General features: G+C 36.3%; 1 protein-coding gene across 1 annotated transcript in view; it reads left to right on the top strand.

The window, feature by feature from the left end:
* Positions 1–25,774, top strand: part of MAGI2 (membrane associated guanylate kinase, WW and PDZ domain containing 2) — a 989,343-nt gene that overhangs the window by 676,776 nt on the left and 286,793 nt on the right. The window contains exon 7 of the mRNA XM_058524198.1: positions 9,993–10,050. Within this exon, the coding sequence (XP_058380181.1) occupies positions 9,993–10,050 (58 nt within the window). The remainder of the gene's footprint in view (positions 1–9,992; positions 10,051–25,774) is intronic.

Genomic DNA, 25,774 nt, shown 5'->3' with positions numbered 1-25,774 from the left:
ATTTGTTAGCTTAATTTTAAAAAGAAGCGGTTGGTTTTTAAAAAGTAAAACAATCCAAATAGCTCATTTTTCACAGTGAAAGATGATTCTTAACTTTCTTAACTTTTCATCATCTAAGTGTATACTCTTCAGCTTATAATCTTGAAAAGTTTATTTTATGACTTGTCTTTTAATGAGTGAAGAAAAACTTGTGGTTTTTTATTAGCATTCAAGCCTAGCCCTTTCTCGGTTACTCAAGAAAAATGTCATTAAGGGGAATATACAGAAATATACATGTACACATACACCCGTACACACATATACACACACTCACTTTTTTAAATATTGATTGTAGGTATTTATACCCATTCTGCCACATTTACAAGTGAAGCGATGTATATATCTGTTACTGGTTTCTTGTAATATTTATCCATCAATCCCTTGCAAGTATTTAAAATGAAATGAATGGCAACTCTTTGTAACAGAAGGTTAGAGCTACAGTGTATCATTTTGTCTCAAAGTGTGAGTTAAGGACTGCTAATAGTTTATCTTAAAGTGATTGTGTGTATAACATATAGTTTTCTTTTGGCACGAATTAATAGTTTATCTTGGAAATATAAAATAAGCAAGCAAACAAACAAAATATATTGATATCTTTTGAAAAGAAAATCAGATTCCCCCTACTTTCTGATGAATACTTCATGATGGCAAGTGGGAAAGGATAATAAACAAATTGTTCCCAGAATCTTTGTTGCTATAAATCTGCAAAGATAAAGAATCAATGAAATCTCTACTTCTGGAATACATTGCCTAGAATTAGGAATTTATTCAAAAAAGAGCCAATGGTAAGGAATAAGTGAAAGAATAGTTTACAATATAAAAGATAATTTTAAAACTTTAACCATGAAATGCTTCCATATAATAATGCCATTAAGAAGTAGGACTGGTGACGTCAGCATCATGGCGGAGTGAGCTTTCCCGTGAATTCTTCCCCCACAAGATACAACAAAAGTAACAGCCACAGAGCAACAACGGAATCCCAGACAGTGAAAAGCTAGAGCGGAGGGATCCACACTGCGGCACATCTGAGAGCGGAACGTGCTGGGCCCCCGGAGGAAGTGGGGAGAGGTAAGGAGAACTCCGCTCCCTCCCCATCAGATCAGCGATCCGGTCCACGCGGCTCCCAGAGAGGGGGGAGGGGCGGCCCTCGGCGGGAAACTGTAGCTCTTCGGGCTCTCTCAGCCAGTGGGAAACTCCCGCACAGAGGGCTCAGAGGAGCCACAGGGCTACCATCAACATCTGAGCAACCCAGAGAGCGGATAAAGAGGGGCAAACGAGAAGCCTCCCACGTCAGGGACCCAGAGGGCAAAAGAGAGAGCTCCCCCCTCCCCGCAACCCGGAGTCTGCAGCTCGACCAGATCTAGCGGTCCGAGGCAGACCTGAATAAACTGGACTGGACCCGTGGATCGCAGTGGGGAAAAAAAACAAAACAAAACAAAACAAAACTGCGGATCGCAGCAGAAAAACTGGGGCAGAGCGCAGGGGGCTTAGACTACACAGCCCTTTACCACCAGACAGTGGCGGCAGGTGGAAATTGCAACCAGAGACTTCCAGGATGAGGAAAATCAAAACCAACACAGGAACCACAATGCAAAAATATATGAAATCACCAGACCAGAAACAAAATGACAAGCACCCAGAAATCAACCCCGAAGACACAGAAATCCATAAACTAAATGACAGAGATTTCAAAATAGCTATCATAAAAACACTCAACGAAATACGAGACAACACAGACAAACAATTAAATGAGATTAGGAGTTTCTTCACAAAAGAGATTGAAATCATAAAGAAAAACCTATCAGTGCTGATGGAGATGAAGAACACAATGGAGGAGATAAAGGAGAATCTGGAATCTTTAAAGAACAGAGCTGACAATATGGAGGAAAGAATTAGTATTTTAGAGGATAGGAATACAGATATACTCCAGATGGAAGAAGAGAGAGAACTAAGACTAAAAAGAAATGAAGAAAGACTCCGAGAAATATCGGACTCTATTAGAAAATGTAACATAAGAATTATAGGTATTCCTGAGGGAGAGGAGAGGGAAAGAGGAACAGAGAGCCTATTCAAGGAAATAATAGCTGAAAATTTCCCAAATCTGGGGAAGGAGCAGGAAATACCAGTAAGTGAAGCCAACAGGACGCCTATATATATTAACAGACAAAGGCCTTCACCACGACACCTAGTGGTAAGGCTAGCCAGGGTCAACGACAAAGAAACAATATTAAGGGCAGCTAGACAAAAACAAAAAATAACGTACAAAGGAACTCCCATCAGGCTCTCAGCGGATTTCTCAACAGAAACTTTTCAGGCTAGAAGAGACTGGAATGATATATTCAAAATACTAAAAGACAAAAACTTTCAGCCAAGAATACTCTATCCAGCAAAAATATCCTTCAAATATGATGGAGAAATAGTAACTCTCCCAGATAAACAAAAGCTAAGGGAGTTCATGGCCATGAGACCGCCACTACAAGAAATACTCAAGAAGGCCCTCAGGCCTGAAAACAAGAAGAGAAAGGGAACACAAAGCCTGGAGTAAGGAGAAAAGTAGGTAGACAAAATCAGAGAAATAGTAGATCTTTACCGGAATAGGTTAGCAACCACTTAAATACTAAACTCAAAGATCAAAGGAAGAAATTCACCAAAAATAAATTTAACCTCATCACTGTAAACACACAGCCACAACACAAGATAGAATAAGGTATAACAAGAGCAACTTAGAAGGGGAAGAGGAAAGTGACTGAATTGACTTAGTATAAGGAAATAGGAGGCTATCAGATAATGGACTATCTCATACAGAAGATTTTTCGCCCAAACCTCAAGGTAACCACTAAACAAATAATCAAATTAAAACCACATATGATAAACAAAGAGAAAACTAGAAGAATCATAAGACAGAACAACCAAACTGAATTGGCAGTCCAAAACAAATGGGACAAGAAACAAAGGAAATGCAAAAGAACCAGAAAATAAGTGACAAAACAGCAACATTCAACCCTCATATTTCAATAATTACCCTAAATGTAAATGGATTGAACTCTCCAATCAAAAGATACAGAGTGGCAGGATGGATTAAAAAGCAAGACCCAACAATATGCTGCCTTCAGGAAACACATCTTAGCACTAAAGACAAGCACAGGCTCAGAGTGAAAGGATGGAAGACAATACTCCAAGCTAATGGCAAACAAAAGAAAGCAGGTGTTGCCATACTCATATCAGACAAAGTAGACTTCAAGATAAAACAGGTTAAGAAAGACAAAGAAGGGAAATATATAATGATAAAAGGGACACTCCATCAAGAAGACATATCACTTATAAATATATATGCACCCAACATAGGAGCACCAATATACATAAAACAACTATTAACAAACCTAAAAGGAGAAATCAACAACAACACAATAATAGTATGGGATCTTAACACCCCACTTACAGCAATGGATAGATCATCCAGACAAAAAGTTAATAAAGAAATATTAGACTTAAATGAAAAACTGGACGAGATGGACCTAGTAGACATATACAGAGCACTCCACCCAAAAACAGCTGACTACACATTCTTCTCAAGCGCGCATGGAACATTCTCTAGGATAGACCATATGTTGGGAAACAAAGCAAGCCTCAATAAATTTAAGAAGATTGAAATCATAACAAGCATCTTTTCAGACCATAAGGCTATGAAACTGGAAATGAACCAGGAAAAAAAAACTGGGAAAGTGACAAAAATGTGGAGTTTAAACAACATGCTACTGAACAACCAATGGATCATCGATGAAATTAAAGGAGAAATCAAAAACTATCTGGAAACAAACGAAAATGATAACATGCCATATCAAACCATATGGGACGCAGCAAAAGCGGTCCTGAGAGGGAAACTCATAGCGATACAAGCCCACCTTAACAAACAAGAAAAAGCCCTAATAGGCAACCTTAAATTACACCTAACAGAACTAGAAAAAGAAGAACAAACAAAGCCCAAAGCCAGCAGAAGGAGAGAAATAATAAAAATCAGAGCAGAAATAAATGATATTGAGACCAAAAAAACAGTAGAAAGGATTAATGAAACAAAGAGTTGGTTCTTCGAGAAGATAAACAAAATAGACAAACCCTTAGCCAGGCTAACTAAGAAAAAAAGAGAAAAGGCTCAAGTAAATAAAATTAGAAATGAAAGAGGAGAAATTACAATGGATACCATGGAAATACAGAGGATTATAAGAGAATACTATGAGAAATTATATGCCAACAAATTGGACAATCTAGAAGAAATGGATAAATTCTTAGACTTATACAACCTCCCAAAATTGAACCAAGAAGAAATGGAGAATCTGAATAGACCAATCACAAGTAAAGAGATTGAAATAGTAATCAAAAACCTCCCAAAAAATAAAAGTCCAGGACCAGATGGCTTCTCCAGTGAATTTTACCAAACATTCAAAGAAGATTTAATACCCATCCTCCTCAAACTATTCCAAAAAATAGAGGAAGATGGAACACTTCCTGAATCATTCTATGAGGCCAACATCACCCTGATACCAAAACCAGACAAAGACAATACAAAGAAAGAAAATTACAGGCCAATATCACTGATGAACATTGATGCAAAAATCCTCAACAAAATATTGGCAAACCGAATACAACAATATATTAAAAAGATCATACACCATGATCAAGTGGGATTTATACCAGAGACGCAGGGATGGTTCAACATCCGCAAATCAATCAACGTGATACATCACATCAACAAAACAAAGAATAAAAACCACATGATCATCTCAATAGACGCAGAGAAGGCATTTGACAAGATACAACATCCATTTATGATAAAAACTCTCAATAAAATGGGAATAGAAGCAAAGTACCTCAACATAATAAAGGCCATATATGACAAACCCACAGCTAACATCATACTCAACGGGGAAAGACTGAAAGCCATTCCTCTGAGAACAGGAACGAGGCAGGGCTGCCCACTCTCACCACTCCTGTTCAACATAGTACTGGAGGTTTTGGCCAGAGCAATTAGGCAAGAAAAAGGAATAAAAGGAATCCAAATAGGTAACGAAGAAGTGAAACTCTCACTATTTGCAGATGACATGATTGTATATATAGAAAACCCTAAAGAATCTGTTGGAAAACTGTTAGAAACAATCAACAACTACAGCAAAGTTGCAGGGTACAAAATCAATCTACAAAAATCAGTTGCATTTCTATATGCTAATAATGAACTAACAGCAAGAGAGCTCAAAAAGATAATACCATTTACAATTGCATCAAAAAGAATAAAATACCTAGGAATAAATCTTACCAAGGAGGTGAAGGACCTATACAATGAGAACTACAAAACATTATTGAGGGAAATCCACGATGACATAAAGAAATGGAAAGATATCCCATGCACGTGGATTGGAAGAATAAACATAGTTAAAATGTCTATATTACCTAAAGCAATCTACAGATTCACTGCAATCCCAATCAGAATCCCAATGACATTCTTCACAGAAATAGAAAAAAGAATACTAAAATTTATATGGGGCAACAAAAGACCCCGAATAGCTAAAGAAATCCTAAAGAAAAAGAACAAAGCAGGAGGCATCACAATTCCTGACTTCAAAACATACTACAAAGCAATAGTAATCAAAACAGCATGGTACTGGTACAAAAACAGACACACAGATCAATGGAACAGAATTGAAAGCCCAGAAATAAAACCACACATATACGGACAGCTAATTTTCGACAAAGGTGCTAAGGACATGCAATGGAGAAAGGAAAGTCTCTTCAATAAATGGTGTTGGGAAAACTGGACAGCCACATGCAAAAGAATGAAAGTGGACCATGTGCTATCGCCATTCACAAAAATTAACTCAAAATGGATCAAAGACCTGAAGGTGAGACCTGAAACTATAAAACTCATAGAAGAAAATATAGGCAACACACTATTTGACATTGGGTTTAAAGGAATCTTTTCGGATGACATGCCTACCCAGACTAGGGAAACTAAAGAAAAAATAAACAAGTGGGACTTTATCAGACTAAAGAGCTTTTATAAGACAAATGAAACCAGAATCAAGATGAACAAACAACCAACCAGCTGGGAGAGAATATTTGCAAAACATACATCTGACAAGGGGTTGATCTCCATAATATATAAAGAACTCACACAATTGAACAACAAAAAAACAAACAACCCGATCAAAAAATGGGCAGAGGAAATGAACAGACACTTCTCCAAGGAAGATATACAGATGGCCAATAGGCACATGAAAAGATGCTCAACATCACTAATCATCAGGGAAATGCAAATCAAAACAACACTAAGATACCACCTCACGCCCGTTAGAATGGCTATAATCACCAAGACAAAAAACAACAAATGTTGGAGAGGATGTGGAGAAACAGGAACCCTCATACACAGCTGGTGGGAATGCAAATTGGTGCAGCCTCTATGGAAAACGGTATGGAGATTCCTCAAAGAGTTAAAAATAGAGATGCCCTATGATCCAGCCATCCCACTACTGGGAATCTATCCAACGCACCTGAAATCAACAATCCAAAGAGGATTATGCACCCTTATGTTCATTGCAGCATTATTCACCATAGCCAAGAAGTGGAAGCAACCTAAGTGTCCCTCGACTGACGACTGGATTAAGAAAATGTGGTATATATATACAATGGAATACTACTCAGCCATAAAAAAAGACAAAATCGTCCCATTTGCAACAACATGGATGGGCCTGGAGCGTATTATGTTAAGTGAAATAAGCCAGAAAGAGAAAGACAAACACTGTATGATCTCACTCATATGTGGAATATAAACCAACACATGGACAGAGAAAACTGGACTGTGGTTACCCGGGAAGTGGGGGTGGGGGGTGGGCACAAGGGGTGAAGGGAGTCATATATGGGGTGATGGACAAACAAAAATGTACAACCCAAAATTTCACAATGTTAGAAACCATTAAAATATCAATTAAAAAAAAAAAAAAAAAGAAGTAGGACTAACATCCATAAAATTAACTATATTTGGCTTTTACTCTCTGTTACTGAATATGATTATTGTACATCTTATTGTAGTCACAAGATCATATTAAACCTGTTATAAATTTGAATCCGTGTATTCAGCCATATTACTAATAAATATCCATAATATCAATTGCTGTCCTCCATATAATCTTTTACTTTATCTGCTTGTAAAAGGCACCCAATAGATATGTGTCAAATGGATTCTTCTTTTTAATAGACAAATTTTCCAATAGCTTGGGGGATTTGGTGAAAACCATCTAGAAAGTTATTCTCCTTAATCTAAATTAAGTGTTGTTTATGCTGTGTTAAACACAGTGTCTAAATTGATATCTAAATTGGTTAAGATTGCTGGAACCAAAGTATGGAGATTTTAAATCTTGAGTGATTATTAGGATAAAATGAATTAGTACATGGAAAGTCCATCTGTACCTGGACATAGTAAATACTCAGTAAAAATTTGTTCTTATTATCATTTTGAAAGAAAAATTTCTTATAGTACTCACGATTTGGTGTTATAAATTTATTAATATATAACTAATCTAAGAATTATTAAACAAACTCATAGACTAGACTTTATGTTTTAAAAAACACACTAGAAAAATTTCATCAGTATTTAAGTTAAGCTCCAAAGATGTAAGCCATAAAAGAAAACAAGGAATTTTCGAAATAAAATTTAAAACATCTATGTGTTAAAGAAAATGTTCAACAAAATTAAATGCAACATGTGTGATAAAGGATCAATATCCTTAATAAGTAAAGAACTCATAAATTTATTTTTAAAAATGAGAAATGTATAAAAGAGAAACTAATTGCTCAAGGATGAACAAATGAAAAATGTTCGCTAACTAGAAACCCAAGAAAGCTAAATTAAAACAACTATGAGCTGCCATTTTAAAATAAATTTGGTTGATTTTTTAAAATAATGATATACCGTAATTTATCTGTATATCTAAAATTCAAATGCTCTAAAAACTGCCTTTTGTAATTCAATTGGCAGTAAAAGATAAAGTGACCTGGACACGCTGGCAGCAAACCAGCTAACTGATATGAAGTAGTCTTTATTTGTGCTGCTAAGTGGGAATCATAATTTTGGCTGCATAAATACTCATGTTTGGTTATAAAGTGCTTCTCCATACTCTGCTTGGAGTGTTATGGAATAGAAAGCATTTGCAGCAGGTTAACTTTCTAAAATTAGAAAAATTCTGAATTCCAAAACCTATCTGTCCCTAAAAGTTTTGGATGAGGAATTGTGGACCTGTATTTAATTTGATGGTACAGAGGAACAAAGTCACTCATAAACTCCCAGTGAGATTATAAATTGGTTCTCTTCTGTGCGTGGGAAGTTGGTAATCTGGCTATTTATCAAAAGCCATAAAAGGGTGCATGCCCTTTAATCCAAAATTCCACCTCTAGGGATTTACCATTACTAAATTACTAGGAGAATGATGAGAGATTTAGGTTTTAGTAAATCCAACACAGATGCCATATAACAGGTAAAAACTGGAAAGTCCCAAATGTTCAATAAAAGAAGACTGGAGGGATTACACGGCTCTAGCCACCCCCACAGACTACTACTGTGCCACTTGAAAAGTGATTCTGTGCAGTCACACTCATTCACGTCAAAAGATGCCCTTGATATTTTGTTAAGGAGAAAGATATATGCACATATGATCTAATTTCTTTTTAAAAATTATTTGTGGGGGCTGGCCCGGTGGTGTAGTGGTTAAGTTTGCGTGCTCTGCTTCAGCGACCTGGGGTTTGCAGGCTCCGATCCTGGGCATGGACCGACGCACCGCTTGTCAAGACATGCTGTGGACGCATCCCATATAAAATGGCAGAAGATGGGCATGGATGTTAGCTCAGGGCTAATCTTCCTCACACAAAAAAAATAAATTATTTGTATATATATACATGTGTTTGTGTGTATATATATATATATAAATATTTGAAGGATAGTCACCAAAATATTAACAGTGTTTGTCTCTGGATGGCAGGTGATTCTTATTTTCTTTTTATAACTCTGCTTTGTCTACAACTGAACATGTTACTACCATAATAATAAAACTTTTAAATTTCATTTAAAGCATGTCAATATATCTTACCTAGATTTCAAGTTCTATATGTATAAAATTAATGTCTATCAAGAAAAATATAATATTCTTCATATTTATAGGAGGTAATAATTATGAGGACTCAGTGTATTTGGAAAACAGTATCATAAAGCAAAGCCTGGGTTTCAAATAGCATGTTTTGCCTATAGTAGCATTTATAACATTGTTGATATTTTATGTGTGTGTATTAAAATTAGCCATGGAGAGTTAGAAATATGAACCATATTGTCAAGGAAAGTGTGCTTAGAATTTTAGGCTCTATAAAAAATATGCCCAAAGCATATATTGGCAGCATTTGAATCCTGAGCCGTGTGGAGAGAACAGTAAGCTAAGCATCTCAAATAGCAGGATGTCAGCTGAGACTTTATAACGTCTTTGTTTCAGCCATCAGAAACAACTCTCTATCTTCAGAAATATATTTTGAAAATATGATCTTTATCGTGAAATGCTCCTTTTAACAATACAAATAAATAAGAAAATTGTGTGCACTTTCAGGAAAGTGATTTGCCTTCTGTATTTTCTTGAGTAGTGATAGCATGATGACGTGCCATCCTCCTGCTGGCGTGGGATAAACAGCTAGACCCAGCAGTCTCTCTGCAGAGAAGAGAGCGCTGTGTTTCAACTGCCAATTTTCAAGTCAATGCTTCTTATAGTTCCTACAATATGTGTCTGAAATTTGGTGCTGACTCTGAATGCTTTATTCTGCTTTGTTAGACTATTTCTGCAACCCATGAACAATTAAATTGTATTACTTTTTATTAGAAATTGTGATATCTGTTGCTTATTTACTGAAAGAAATAACTCTTTATTTTTCAGAGCTTCCATATGGCTGGGAAAAAATCGATGATCCCATATATGGCACTTATTATGTTGAGTAAGTCTCTAAGTTTGATACTAACTTGTTATTAATATGTTATGAAATTGTGTTTGTATTTCATTTATTGAGTATGTGTGGCTGACAGTCCCTTTATTTCCCTTTCATCTTCCTTTGAAGTATCCGCAAAGACTCTAGCAGCACTAGCTGGCCGTTTCTTGTCTCTCCAGCTGGCTAATTTGTCATTTCTTTCCTTTGACTCATGATTCTAAAACACCAATTGGAAAAATGTGTTTCACACTGTCCTCTAAATGAGTGATAATTAAAGATATCAAAGTAAATGTCCTTCATTTTGCAATCAAAGTGTTGGGAGCTGACTAGTTGTGCAAAAGAGATGTTCTATTAAACCAGATTTCAAAGTCAATTAGATGAAGCAGCCATACTTTCTAATTGAAGGATGAACTACAGTTTAGATATTTTTTCTGCGTTTAAGACCCCATTTCAAATCAATAGCATTCTTCCTATAGATTGGACTTGTATGTTATCTCTCGGAGGATGCATTGACTTAATGTATCTTAGCATAATATGAGCTATCCCCTCTATGCGTCCTTTTATTCAGAATAAAGCCCCTATTAGGGATTAAATTATAAACATATTTTTTCTTAGGAAAATCAAGTAATTTTATAATTTTCAAAAGTTAAACATTTGGCTTATTTTTCTAGAACCCCTTTTCTGATAGAGAAATTTTTATTATTATCTACTGTGTCATGTTGTTAGTGTTATTTGGGCGAATAAAGCCAAAGAAATACAGAGGTTGGAAAACTAAAGATGTTCACATTATTAAGATCTAACTATTGTCTCTAATTATATTCTGTTTAACGATAATAATCCACATGGTCAAGGGTTACAGATTGAGGACATTATTGCTAAATTGTTTTGTAACAATATTCAAACAGTTGCTAAGCTTTTACTAGGTATCAAGCCCTTCTTTGTGCTGGAAGTTACTGATGAGTAAGACCTGTATGCCCCTGCCTTTCAGCATCTCCCTCTTGAGCACTTGTCTTGAATACTTTGACCCACCATCTTCATTTGGAAAAGCCCCCATTTTGCCACCACAGTCAGTCACTTCCAGCCAAGGTGAATTCACCTCATTTGCCACATGCAATCTTGTAACATAGTATCTAGTGCTCTAATGTCATGTGGACACTCAATAGATGCAAAAAGTAAGATAAACACATGGAGGTATCACTAACTGCAAAAATAAAGGGAAATCACCTGTAAATACTTATAAGGTTCCGTCCCACTACAATGCTAATCAATTAAAATGCACATATATTTTAATAATAATGTAGCTGCAGCTCCTGGATAAATTTACCTACATTAAAGGTTTCCAATAAATGCTAGCTTGTCTTAGTTCGCTGAACCAGACTGTACTGTGCCTAAGCCTATTATACCTGAAATCCAAGGTAGTTCCATGTAAGGAAAGAGAACTGAGGGATGTGACATGCCAAATCTCATCTTTAATACACTTCCTTGCAGAATTCATTGCATCTATTGGCAAACTACATAAAAAGCCAGATAACAAATATTTTGGGGGGCCATATGGCCTCTGTCCCAACTATTCAACTCTGCCATTGTAGCTTGAAAGCAACCATAGGCTGCTCTTAAATGAATGGGCATGGCTATGTTCCAATAAAACTTTATTTACAAAAACAAGCAGCTAGCCAAATTTGGCTTGCAGGTCATATTTGCTGACCCCTGCCCTATTCTAACTCTTCAGATTGTTCTTCCATGTCTTCAACTCCTTTCAAACTGATTTCCAATATGGGAAATTGTATTTAACGCAAACCTTTCTTCTCTGCCCTGATTACCTATCACAGAGGTGAGACACTCACACGTCAGAAAGTGATGCTTGCTACCTTCTTGATCATTGAGGTGTGTGTTCTTCAAGTAAAGATCTGCTGCTGGTAGACTACTTAATTATTGAATTGGACATTAGCTGTAACCCTAAAAGAAAATTGCACTCATTATCCTTATATTTCGAATGGTTGTCTTTTTATATGTTTTTGCTTACATTATATTTCTCTCTACATTTCTTCACTTCATTTTTCATGTATCAATGCCATAGCTAGAAAATCATTCATAATTTAGTCAGCCATGTCTTACTTACTTAGATCAGACTAACATATTTAGTAGTTTTAGATTTCAAGTGATTGTGAGGGCATAGATACAGGTCATAGTGAGTCAAATAGTTTAACTTCCTTCAAGTTGCATCTAGTTCTACTACTTCTCATGGCCTTTGCCCCATTACATGATTCCATAAGGTGTACCAATACCAATACTTAGGTGTAGGGGTGTATCAGACCAACCAGAAAATTGAGACAGATAATTCAAACCTAAAGATAATTTTAAGTGGAATTATACCCGATATTTCTTAGAAATGTCCTTTGGAAAAAAATTCATCAAAATAATTTAAATACCTCAACTTATTCTATATAATGTAAACATGACTTGAAATGAGGGATATCTTCCATCACAATAAAGACAACTTGTCTATTTTAACCGGAATACACCACTTACATGGTTTGTTTTAACTGTTCAAAAATATGAATCTCATCTCCATTACACTGTTGTTTTCACAAGGTATATATTGGTTCTGAATAGTAGTCTTGTTTGTGGAATCTATATGAATACATATGTGACATAGTGTATATTCATCACTTTAAGTCCATAGAGTATTTCTGCTGGGAAAAGTCTCTCAATTTCTTACAGTTAATTATGCAGAAAAAATACTAAATGTCTGGTTTAAGTTGCTATATCAACTTTTCATTATAGATATCATAAATATAAAATACAATATGCCTAGATTGACAGTGTTTATAATTGTAGTGATAACATTAAAGTCAATGTCTCAAGGAATCATGTATTTTACTTTGTAATATTAATATTCAGTTAATGTTAACAAAGCAAGGTAGTCTTTATTGTAAATCTGTAGTCAAGAAAATGTTGATTCACTAATTCTATTAACAATGATGGACGATGGGTTCTCTGTAGAGCTATCATTTTGGGTGTTTAATTATATACCCATTTACACAATTAGAGATACTGGTTACAAAATATGAAAAACATCCCACCTTCCCCCCCAGTGGCAAAAAAGGCCTATGCAAGGGCACTAGAAATCTAACTTAGTGATCAGTCGCTCTCTTCAAATAGACCAACAGCCAGGAGAGAAGTTGCTGAGTGGCTCTCTGTCCTCAGCAGGGCATGTCAGATTGAAATCAACCTGTGCCTCTGGCACAGTTGCACAAACACTCATTTTTCTGTCAGCCACAGACAAGCAGATAGGCATTCCAGCAATCACTAGCAGGAAAGTGTTTATATCACTTGAACCTGAAAAACCTGGATTGAATGGTTTTTGACCACTATTACTGACTTTACCCTTCAGTGCCATAATTCTGTCCTGTGCAAATTCAATTTTAAGATTACAGGTTTAATATATTCAAAAGTCAGAAAAATTATCATCACCATCATCATCATCATCATATCATCAAAATAGTTAACATTTATCGAGTGCTTAGTCTGTGCCATGATCTGGGCTCAGTGCTCAACAGTCTTTACCACATTTATAATCTTCTCTGTAGTGGTAAGAAGGTAAATTGTCTGAAGTTTACAGATGGGGAAACTCTGGCTGAAAAAGTTCAGTAACTTACCCAGTATCACACATTATTGAGAGGAATGGCCATAAATTGGACCCAGCACTCTGACTGTGGAGCCCAGACTCCAAAAAAATGCATCCCGTAAATTTAGCATTCATATCCGTAATGGTCCAAACAAGCCTCTGAGACTCATCACTGGAGAAGAATGAGGGGTCCCTAGAGAACATCTCCTCCCTGGCTCCCTTCTAGTACAGTGTCACAAGAGGATGTCCAACAATGGGAGATCGTGGTGCACACAACCCTGTGAGACTGGCTTCTGACCCAAGCATTCTGAGCCACCAGCTCCATTCCCCACGACTTGAGAGTGGCCCTGGACAGCATGGCCACCAAGAGCAAGACTTGCAAAACCTGAAAGAAAAGAAGTCTATAGTGTGTGGACCTGAACAGAGGGATGTTGGCACTAGTTTGGAGCAATAGAGGCAGCCACACAGCTCTGTAGTTTAGAGAGCAATAGGCCCTACTCAACATCTTTCCTGATTTCCTCTGCAGACAGGGCAGACGGACCAAGTTTTTACTCTATGTAGCAGCAGAAAGAAGGTAGCCCAATTTTTCCTGACAGACACCAAATCCATGACGGTATAGCAACGTATTAAGAAGTCCTAAAGTTGCTAACTAGAAATGTAACTGTCACTGTTCATAAAGAAAGGGGAAAATTTTAATGAAAAAAGTACAAAATGTAAAGTTGAACAGCTGTGACTTTTGTACAAATGTGATTTTTTCTCCTCTTTTGTGAAATTATATCTGCTGGGTACATTTTGGTTTCAATGGCAGTTACACAATTTGCTTAACTAGCTAGTCCAGAAGACACAATTTCCTGGAACAGCTTTCCTGCAAATCTGCCTCCTCTGGCACAGACAGAAAAGCAACTATATAAGTACCGTTAAAATGATAGTGGGGACTGACAGATGTGATTTTCATGTAAAGGTTTTACAAGTTTTTCATGTGATGTCACACATCTGCCACTATAAAATGTTACTCATGTGAATTCCAGGAAGTATGAAAGATACTGCATAATACCTTCAATGTAACATTAAATGTACAAGGAAAATCACATTCATTTCCAGGTTAATGATGAGTATTCGTCATGATGTAGCAAGTTGGAAAGTGGTTAGAGAGGAGTTTAACTCAACATCATATCTTAAGAATGTTTCTCTCCTTCGTGCTTTTGAGTAGTTTTCTAAATTTTCCAAGAAAAAAACTTCCTAACTTTAGATTAAAATTCAGCATGAATGTAAGACATTTCCAGTTAGAAATGAACAGAAAAGAATACTCTTTTAAAATCTCACTTGTTCTTAGAGAATTTTTTTCCTATCCTCAAAGTTAATTTTCCAAACTTTCAGTTTTTTGCTTCAATCTTCAAAAACTAGTAAACTTTTTTTTTATGCTATTTAAGCAGCTGTTTAACAAAGACATCCTTTCCCCAACTTACACTTATGTCACAGATGATGCTAAGCGAAGTGGCATTGTGGGTGAAGTTGCTCAGTGACATTCTGTGCTAAGGTGAGCTCTAAGTCTTGTAAACAGCTTGGTCATATCAATCATTATCACTTAGTGACCAAAAGTATGGGCTGCCGAGTTTCACAGTATGCCAGCCCTGCAGCTTCCCAGCGGGAAGTCCTTGAGCAGGCAGGTTATAGAGAAAGAGAAAGAGGAGGAGGAGGACAAGAGAGAAGGGAGAGAGGGGAGGGGAGGGGAGGGGAAGAACTTTGTTGCATACTTACTACGTGCCATGTGTTATTCTGAGTGCTGCACACATACTAGCTCATTTTATCCTTGCAAAAGACTTGTGAAGTATGTATTATTATCCCCATGTTATAGATAAGGACACTGAGGTACAGATATTCTTACAAGGACTAAATAATAGAGCCAGAATTTGAACCTCAGCAGTTTCATTCCATAGCTGGTGTTTGGCGCATAACACAGGTATGTGGTAAGTGCTCAGTAAATTGTTATTGTTTGCCTTGTGCATCCCAATAACATGGACCAGGCTTCTCCTTTTGGTGTTACTTGCTTTTCCAATTCTTTCATGATTATAATAGAACCCAAAAAGTAAACAATTCTGAGGGGAATTATTTGATTTGTAAGAAACATATAACTTAATCTCATGGTTAAGGTGTGCCACATTGAATAAAAAATAGCATTTCTTTAGAATTAGTGATAATTCCATAAGCCCATGTAAAATGATAAAGCAAGGACTGCAGAGTGTGATGTTTCTGTGGCTTCCAAAGGGGTTGAGGTTTCAGGATAATTCCTAAGGAAGTTGTTTTTGTCATAATTATCTATAGTACATGGTATCTTCTATAGCTGGGGATTTGTGATAATAATAATAGAAATAGTAATGTTTAAGGCACTATTTTAATTTTCAATGGGCTTTCATATCCATTATCCCAAATGACAATCACAATGTTTAGAAAAGAGGAAACCAAATCTATGAGGAGTTAAATGAGCTCTCCAAGGGCCTATGGCTAGTAAGGTTGAAGCTCTCTGATGCCATGTTGAGCTAAGAAAGACCTTTCAATAGAGTAGCTATGTTTTCAGATTAATATAAAGTTTTTATACTTTACAAAGTATTTTCTTGTATTTATTAAAGAAGCATAAGTCAGTTAACTTCATGGTCAAACAAAAAAAACAAGGATATTGAACTAAATGTGGGATACTCTAACTCTAACTGAACTATAATCAGCTCTTTTTTGCTAAGTAATGACTTTTTACCTTTTTCCAACTGACCCAGGCCAATTTCATAGTTTTGGCATCACTCCTTTCAGCCTGGAGAAAACAAGCCATCAGGGCTCATAGTGAGGGCTCTCTTAGCTCCATGCACATGCTCTTTATGCTACATGAGCATTTCTGACGGTTTGTAGTTGGTGATTCCTATCTAGTTCCTCTGTACTACTCACTAATATAAATTTCAACTGGTTATTGATTTACTCTCCTAATACTACCATTCAACCACAGATCAGTAGAAAAGTTTCCTTTCACTCTTTATGCCAGGGTCTCTCAAATATTTTTAAACCATGATCCTTTCAATCAAAATGAAGTCTCATGTCCAATTTCCCTTCTCACCACTACCATCCAGTCAAGATCTGGATGTATGCCTCTTATCTGCCCCTTTCCTGAGATTAGAGATAATTTTACATGCTGTGAGACACTTCACCACTGCTGATTCATTCTAATAGGATCAAAATTTGCTCTGTATTCTAGCTGCCTTCCTCTCAGACCCTGAAGTCTTTTCAACTGAAGGAAAGAAAACTTGACTCTGTAATTAAATATACTTCTATTAGCAACTGTTTGATCTCATAAACTACCTTATTTAATAAATTTTCTGATTCCAAATAAACAATATTTTAGGCACCCAGTTTAAATGGGTTTAATTGCAGAAGGGCTTTTATGAATAATAATGAATTATTTGCCTTGACATCAGAGTTACATGTAAATGTTTTTTTAACAGAAGCAATTTTTATAATTCTAATAAATTATTTTGTCTTGAAGTCAGTAATAAAAGACAAGGAAATTATTACTCCAGCATCAAATTTTCTTTGAGAATATGTTTGTAAATAAAGATAAATGTAAACACTGGCTTGTTTTTTGTTTGTTTGTCTTTAAACATTTTTCATGAATGTAACAAATTAAATCCGGCTCTTATTTAGGAGCTTCTGGAGAGGTTAAGCACAGGCAAACAGCACAATAGTTCACAGAGCAGCACTGAGCAGCAGAACTTAGGTGTAGAGGCAACCATGTGAGGGACGGGGTCCCTGAGCCCTCGTCATCCCAGGGAGAGAGGGCAGGAATGGTCAGAATTAGAAACACTGTGCTGTGTTCTCCCGAGGAAGGACCATGCTCCTTCCTTCTACTCCATCTCTTTTACAGGACCACGCGAACTTGACAGTGGCCTTGTGAAGTCAGGGAGGACGTGTCCCCTGCACCTGGGGGACAAGGACTTGGAGCCCTTCTATAGGAGGGACCACCGTCCCATCCCATGTAGTTCATTGTTAGGCAGCCGAGAGAAAGCTGCTACCATCTTTCGTTGGACCATCCTGTTTGCCTCTTGCTAAGGCAATGTTATATAACAAGTAGATCATTGGTATGATTTTATAATTTGTGAAGCAGTTAGCTTATATAGCTTGTTAATTCCCTCTCTGGATTAAACATGCTCTGCTTCTCGTGCGTGAACTGCAGATTGTCTCATGCTACCAATCTGTGTCACCACATGTTTTGGAGTCATATCTTAGACTGAGATTAAGTTCTAAAGTTAGCACGTGAAGTGAAAAATTGCCTAGAGTCAAAATTATCCTAAAACTGCCTCAGGATGCTGTGCTGTTGGGGACCAGCAACCGGAAACAACAGGGCTGTTTTTTTTTCTTTTGGTGTTGGAAAAGAATTCTTTCAGGAATTAAAGTAGTTGGCGGGCATTTAAGCTTTTAGAGCTTTAATAGATACATAGTTAGGATCACATTCAGCTCAAAGAGAAGCTAATACTATCAGAGGGATGAGGGAACTTAGTCAAACCAAGGAACCAGCAGATTGATGTCATTCTTTGGGCATCCTGTTAAAACAGAGGATGGTCACCCTTCCTAGGTAAAATGGAATGCTCCCCCGCCCCCACATGAGAACTATAATTTTATCTTTTTTTAATATGCATATAATGTTTTTCACAATTCCTTTTGTGTCACAGACCATGATGTTAGTAATAGTTTGTCCTTTTTTGCATCCATGATTTTGAATTTACAGGCTAGTACAAAATGACACTTGCCCTCCCTGGCTTTATCTGTTAAATGAGTGGTTGAGATTAGGTGATTGCCGAGGTCTCTTCTAGTTCAAGGAATATCCACTGCACCTTGTGTTAACAAGGATAAATTTGGCCATTTTACTGTATTAAGCCTTGTTATTTTCTCATTATGATGCTGATCAAAGAATACTTAAAATTTGAAAGCATTTTCTTTCAATTTCTACTTGTTATTTGGCTAAACGATAACATATATTGCCACTCTTTTATTTTAATGATTTTAATAATCCCATCATATGAATGTTATGGAAAGAAAGCTTCCAAAAAGGATGGATTATCATAATAGAATCTCCTTGTAAAGCTATGGAAAAAAACAGAAATGTACTTGAAATCTGCAGACGTGTGACTGATGTTAAGATTATCATTAAAAGGGCAGAAAGATAAAGATAAGCTTATAAGCAAAAAGTCAGAGTAAAAATTATATTTTTCACCACTATCAAAACTGAATGCATTTGAAGGGAATATTGTTTTCCCTTTTTTTATAATACAAAGTGACATTGTTAAGTATTATTTATTACTAGTGTTTTTTATTGCAGTAACATCGGTTTATAACATCGTATAAATTTCAGGTGTACATCATTATACTTCTGTTTCTGCATAGATTACATCATGTTCACCACTCAAATACTAATTACAATCCATCACCACACACATGTGCCTAATCATCCCCTTCGCCCTTCTCCCTCCCCTCCATTCCCCTCTGGTAACCACCAATCCAATCTCTGTCTCTATGTGTTTGTTTGTTGTTATTTTAATCTTCTACTTGTGAGTGAGATCATAGGGTATTTGACCTTCTCCCTCTGACTTATTTCACTTTGCATTATACCCTCAATGTCCATCCATGTTGTCGCAAATGGCTGAATTTCATCGTTTGTTATGGCTGAATAGTATTCCATTGTGTATATATACCACATCTTCATCCATTCATCCCTTGATGGGCACTTAAGTTGCTTCCAAGTCTTGGCTATTGTGAATAATGCTGTAATGAACACAGGGGTGCATGTGTCTTTATGCATTGGTGTTTTCATGTTCTTTGGACAAATACCCAGCAGTGGAATAGTTGGATCATATGGTAGTTCTATCCTTACTTTTTGAGGAACCTCCATACTGTTTTCCATAGTGGCTGCACCAGCAGTGTATGAGAGTTCCCTTCTCTCCACATCCTCTCCAACACATGTTGTTTCCTGTCTTGTTAATTATACGTTTCTGACGCGCGTGAGGTGATATCTCACTGTAGTTTTGATTTTCATTTCCCTGATAGTTAATAATGTTGAACATCTTTTCATGTGCCTGTTGGCCATCTGTATATCTACTAGTGTTTAATAGAAGACTTCATATTTAACCAGATGAAATTATATTATAATAGACAGCTAATTGTATAATAAAAATGGATGGATCACAAAACTTTTTATTGTTAAATTTCACGTTTAAGTTCAGTCTAGCTAAGTAAGATGAACTTTAAAATTGTCAAGAAAAAAATATTCTGTAGACAAGAAGGTTAACTGGACCCACTACAGGCAAAAGAAAGACTATTTGCTGTGATAAACTAACAAAATTAGTTTTGCGTTAATTTAGTCTAGAAGAAACTCACCATTAAATGTGTGGTTTCTGAAAGCTTATTAAGCACCATTTGTTGAGTTTGTCATAATGCAAATATCTTAGTTCAAATTCCCATTAAGCACAACACTCCTATATGGAGGTTGACAAAGTCCCCTCATTCTATTCTTCACTTTCTCCAGTTTTAACTTGGCATCAAAAAATGTGAATATATTTTCAGATAGATGAAATGATAGGAAAGATTATCTTTCTTTTTTCTATAATATTACTTAGTAATTTAGTTTGAGGCATTGACTTAATATGTAAATACTTAGTAACTATTTGTCCAACCCAGAAAAACGGTATTAATAGGTACCGTCTATTAAGCGCTTGGTATGTATTGGGCATTTTACGTACTCATTTAATCAACACCACAACGCTTTATGTTAGATACTTCTATTCCTGTTTTACAGACAGAGAATTTGCGCTTTTTTTTGTCTTTTTTTTTTTTAATTTTTTGTTTATTGCAGTAACATTGGTTTATAACATTGTAAAAATTTCAGGTGTACATCATTATACTTCTATTTCTGCATAGATTACATCATGTTCACCACCAAAATACTAATTACAACCCATCACACACACATGTACCGAATTATCTCTTTCACCCTCCTCCCTCCCCCCTTCCCCTCTGCTAACCACCAATCCAATCTCTGTCCCTATGTGTTTGTTTATTGTTGTTATTATCTACTACTTAATGAAGGAAATCATACGGTATTTGACCTTCTCCCTCTGACTTATTTCACTTTGCATAATACCCTCAATGTCCATCCATGTTGTCACAAATGGCTGGATTTCATCGTTTCTTATGGCTGAGTAGTATTCCATTGTGTATATATACCACAGCTTCTTTATCCATTCGTCCCTTGATGGGCACTTAGGTTGCTTCCAAGTCTTGGCTATTGTGAATAACGCTGCAATGAACACAGGGGTGCATGTACCTTTACAAATTGGTGTTTTCAAGTTCTTTGGATAAATACCCAACAGTGGAATAGCTGGATCATATGGTAGTTCTATCCTTGATTTTTTGAGGAATCTCCATACTGTTTTCCATAGTGGCTGCACCAGTTTGCATTCCCACTAGCAGTGTATGAGAGTTCCCTTCTCTCCACATCCTCTCCAACACGTTGTTTCCTGTCTTGTTAATTATATGATTCTGACGGGCGTGAGGTGATATCTCATTGTAGTTTTGATTTGCATTTCCCTGATAGTGATTTTGAACATCTTTTCATGTGTCTGTTGGCCATCTGTATATCTTCTTTGGAGAAATGTCTGTTCAGGTCTTTTGCCCATTTTTTAATTGGGTTGGTAGTTTTTTTGTTGTTGAGATGCATGAGTTCTTTGTATATTTTGGAGATTAAGCCCTTATCAGATGTATGGTTTGCAAATATCTTCTCCCAATTGTTAGGTTGTCTTTTCGTTTTGTTGATGGTTTCCTTTGCTGTGCAGAAGCTTTTTAGTTTGATGTAGTCCCATTTGTTTATTTTATCTATTGTTTCTCTTGCCCGGTCAGATGTGGTGTTTGAAAAGATGTTGCTAAGACCGATGTTGAAGAGCGTACTGCCTATGTTTTCTTCTAGAAGTTTCATAGTTTCAGGTCTTACATTCAAGTCTTTAATCCATTTGGAGTTAATTTTTGTGTATGGTGTAAGGTAAGGGTCTACTTTCATTTTTTTGCATGTGGCTATCCAGTTTTCCCAACACCATTTGTTGAAGAGACTTTCTTTTCCCCATTGTATGTTCTTGGCTCTTTTGTCAAAGATTAACTGTCCATAGACGTGTGGGTTTATTTCTGGGCTTTCGATTCTATTCCATTGATCTGTGTGTCTGTTTTTGTGCCAGTACCATGCTGTTTTGGTTACTATAGCTTTGTAGTATATTTTGAAATCAGGGAGTGTGATACCTCCAGCTTTGTTCTTTTTTCTCAGGATTCCTTTGCCCATTCAGGGTCTTTTGTTGTTCCATATAAATTTTAGGATTCTTTGTTCTATTTCTGTGAAAAATGTTGTTGGAACTTTGATAGGGATTGCATTGAATCTATAGATGGCTTTAGGAAGTATGGACATCTTAACTATGTTAATTCTTCCAATCCAAGAGCACGGAATATCTTTCCAGTTCTTTGTGTCTTCTTCAATTTCTTTCAGAAATGTTTTATAGTTTTCGGTGTACAGATCTTTCACCTCTTTGGTTAAGTTTATTCCTAGGTATTTTATTCTTTTTGTTGCAATTGTAAATGGGATGGTATTCTTAATTTCTCTTTCTGCTACTTCGTTGTTAGTGTACAGAAATGCAACTGATTTTTGTATGTTGATTTTGTATCCTGCAACTTTACCATATTCGTTTATTACTTCTACAAGTTTTCTGGTGGATTCTTTAGGGTTTTCTATATATAAAATCATGTCATCTTCAAATAGTGACAGTTTCACTTCTTCCTTTCCAATTTGGATCCCTTTTATTTCTTTCTCTTGCCTGATTGCTCTGGCTAGGACTTCTAATACTATGTTAAATAAGAGTGGTGACAGTGGGCATCCTTGTCTGGTTCCTCTTCTTAGAGGGATAGCTTTCAGTTTTTCACCATTGAGGATGATATTAGCTGTGGGTTTCTCATATATGGTCTTTATTATGTTGAGGTACTTTCCTTCTATCCCCATTTTATTCAGAGTTTTTATCATAAATGGATGCTGTATCTTGTCAAATGCTTTCTCTGCATCTATTGAGATTCTCATGTGATTTTTGTTCTTCATTTTATTAATGTGGTGTATTACGTCGATTGATTTGCGAATGTTAAACCATCCCGGTGTACCTGGAATAAATCCCACTTGATCATGGTGTATAATCTTTTTAACGTATTGTTGTATGCGATTTGCTAGTATTTTGTTGAGGATTTTTGCATCGATGTTCATCAGTGATATTGGCCTGTAATTTTCTTTTTTTTGTGTTGTCCTTGTCTGGTTTTGGTATCGGGGTAATGTCAGCTTCGTAGAATGAGTTAGGGAGCTTCCCCCCCTCCTCAATTTTTTGGAAGAGTTTGAGAAGAATGGGTATTAAGTCTTCTTTGAACGTTTGGTAGAATTCACCAGGGAAGCCGTCTGGTCCTGGACTTTTATTTTTGGGGAGGTTTGTGATTCCTGTTTCGATCTCCTTACTGGTTATTGGTCTATTCAAATTCTCTACTTCTTCTTGATCCGGTTTTGGAAGTTTGTATGATTCTAAGAATTTATCCATTTCTTCCAGATTGTCAAATTGGTTGGCATATAGCTTTTCATAGTATTCTCTTATAATCTTTTGTATTTCTGAGATGTCTGTTGTAACCTCTCCTCTTTCATTTCTGATTTTACTTATTTGTGCCTTCTCTCTTTTTTTCTTGGTGAATCTAGCTAAAGGTTTGTCAATTTTGTTGATCTTTTCAAAGAACCAGCTCTTGGTTTTATTAATTTTTTCTATTGTTTTTTTGGTGTCTATTTCATTTATTTCTGCTCTGATTTTTATTATTTCCCTTCTTCTACTGATTTTGGGCTTTGTTTGTTCTTCTTTTTCCAGTTCCTTTAGGTGCATTGTAGATTGTTTATTTGAGATTTTTCTTGTTTGTTGAGATAGGCCTGTATCGCTGTAAACTTCCTGCTTAGAACCGCTTTTGCTGTATCCCATAAATTCTGGCATGTCGTATTTTCATTTTCATTTGTCTCCAGGTATTTTTTGATTTCTTCTTTGATTTCTTCATTAACCCAGTTGTTGTTCAGTAGCATTTTGTTTAATCTCCACGTATTTGTGGCTTTTCTGATTTTCTTCCTATAGTTAATTTCTAGTTTCATACCGTTGCGGTCAGAAAAGATGCTTGGTATTATTTCAATCTTCTTAAATTTATGGAGACTTGTTTTGTGGCCTAATATGTGATCAATCCAGGAGAATGTTCCATGTGTATTTGAAAAGAACGTGTATTCTTCGGTTTTTGGATGGAATGCTCTGTATATATCTACTAGGTCCGTCTGTTCTAGTGTGTTGTTTAAGGCCAATGTTTCCTTATTGATCTTCTGTTTGGATGATCTATCCGTTGGTGTAAGTGGAGTGTTAATGTCCCCTACTATTATTGTGTTACTGTCTATTTCCATTTTTATGTGTTAATAATTGCTTTATATATTTAGGTGCACCTACATTGGGTGCGTAGATATTTACAAGTGTTACATCCTCTTGTTGGATTGTTCCCTTGATCATTATGTAATGCCCTTCTTTGTCTCTTTTTACAGTTTTTGTTTTAAAGTCTACTTTGTCTGATACGAGTACTGCTACCCCAGCTTTCTTTTCATTGCCATTTGCATGGAGTATCTTTTTCCATCCCTTAACTTTCAGTTTGTGAGTGTCTTTAGGTCTGAAGTGTGTCTCTTGTATGCAGCATATATATGGGTCTTGTTTTTTTATCCAGTCAGCCACCCTATGCCTTTTAATGGGAAGATTTAGTCCACTGACGTTTAAAGTAGCTATTGATATGTACTTACTGCCATTTTTTAACTTTTTTTTTTTTTCTCAGTGTTTTAGTATTCCTTCTCTGTTCCTTACTTCTTCTATACAGAATTGATGGTCACTTTAGTTTGACCTCTGTCTGAAAGCTGTACTCTTTAACTCCCCTCCTCCCTCCTTTTATGTTTTTAATATCATATCTAACCTCTTTTTTGTGCATTTGTATCCATTACGTTCTAATCATGGAAATAGATAATTTTTCCTATTTGTGGTCTTCTCTTTTCCCCTTAAATCAGTCCCTTTAACATTTCTTGTAGCACTGGTTTCTTGGTGACAAACTCTAATTTTTGCTTATCTTGGAAAATTTTGATCTCTCCTTCCATTTTGAATGATAACCTTGCTGGGTAGAGTATTCTTGGCTGTAAGTTTTTTCCTTTTAGCACTTTAAATATATCGTGCCATTCTCTTCTAGCCTGTAAGGTTTCTGCTGAGAAGTCAGCTGATAGCCTTATGAGGTTTCCTTTGTATGTAACTTGACATTCTCTTGCGGCTTTTAGGATTCTCTCTTTATCTTTAATTCTGGACATTTTGATTATGATGTGTCTTGGTGTGGACCTCTTTGTGTTTATCTTGTTTGGGGCTCTCTGTGCTTCCTGTACCTGGATGTCTGTTTCCTTCCTTAGGTTAGGGAAGTTTTCATCTATTATTTCTTGAAATAGATTCTCTGCCCCCTTGTCTCGCTCTTCTCCTTCCGGGACACCTATAACACGGATGTTAGTGCGCTTGATGTTGTCCCAGAGGTCCCTTAGACTGTCCTCACTCTTTTTAATCCTTTTCTCTTTTACCTGTTCACCTTGAGTAATTTCTTCTAGTCTTTCTTCCAGCTCACAGATCCGTTCTTCTGTATCCTCTACTCTGCTTTTGAGTCCCTCTAATGAATTTTTCCTTTCCAATATTGTATTCTTCATTTCTGATTGGTTCTTTTTTATATCTTCCATTTCTTTGTTGACATTCTCACTGAGTTCATCTATTCTTCTCCCCAGATCAGTGAGCATCCTTAACACTCTTAGTTTGAACTCTCTGTCGGGTAGGTTGCTCATTTCTGTTTCACTTAGTTCCTTTTCTGGGGTTTTGTCCTGTTCCCTTACTTGGAACGTATTCTTTTGCCTCCTCATTTTGCCTCTTTCCCTGTGCTTGTGTCTATGTATTAGGTAGGTCAGCTACGTCTCCTGCT

The sequence above is a fragment of the Diceros bicornis genome, chromosome 3, assembly GCF_020826845.1.
Source record: "Diceros bicornis minor isolate mBicDic1 chromosome 3, mDicBic1.mat.cur, whole genome shotgun sequence".
In the NCBI taxonomy this organism is placed as follows: Eukaryota; Metazoa; Chordata; class Mammalia; order Perissodactyla; family Rhinocerotidae; genus Diceros; species Diceros bicornis.
The sequence above is the reverse complement of the archived record's forward strand: the minus strand, read 5'-3'. Positions and strand labels throughout refer to the sequence as shown.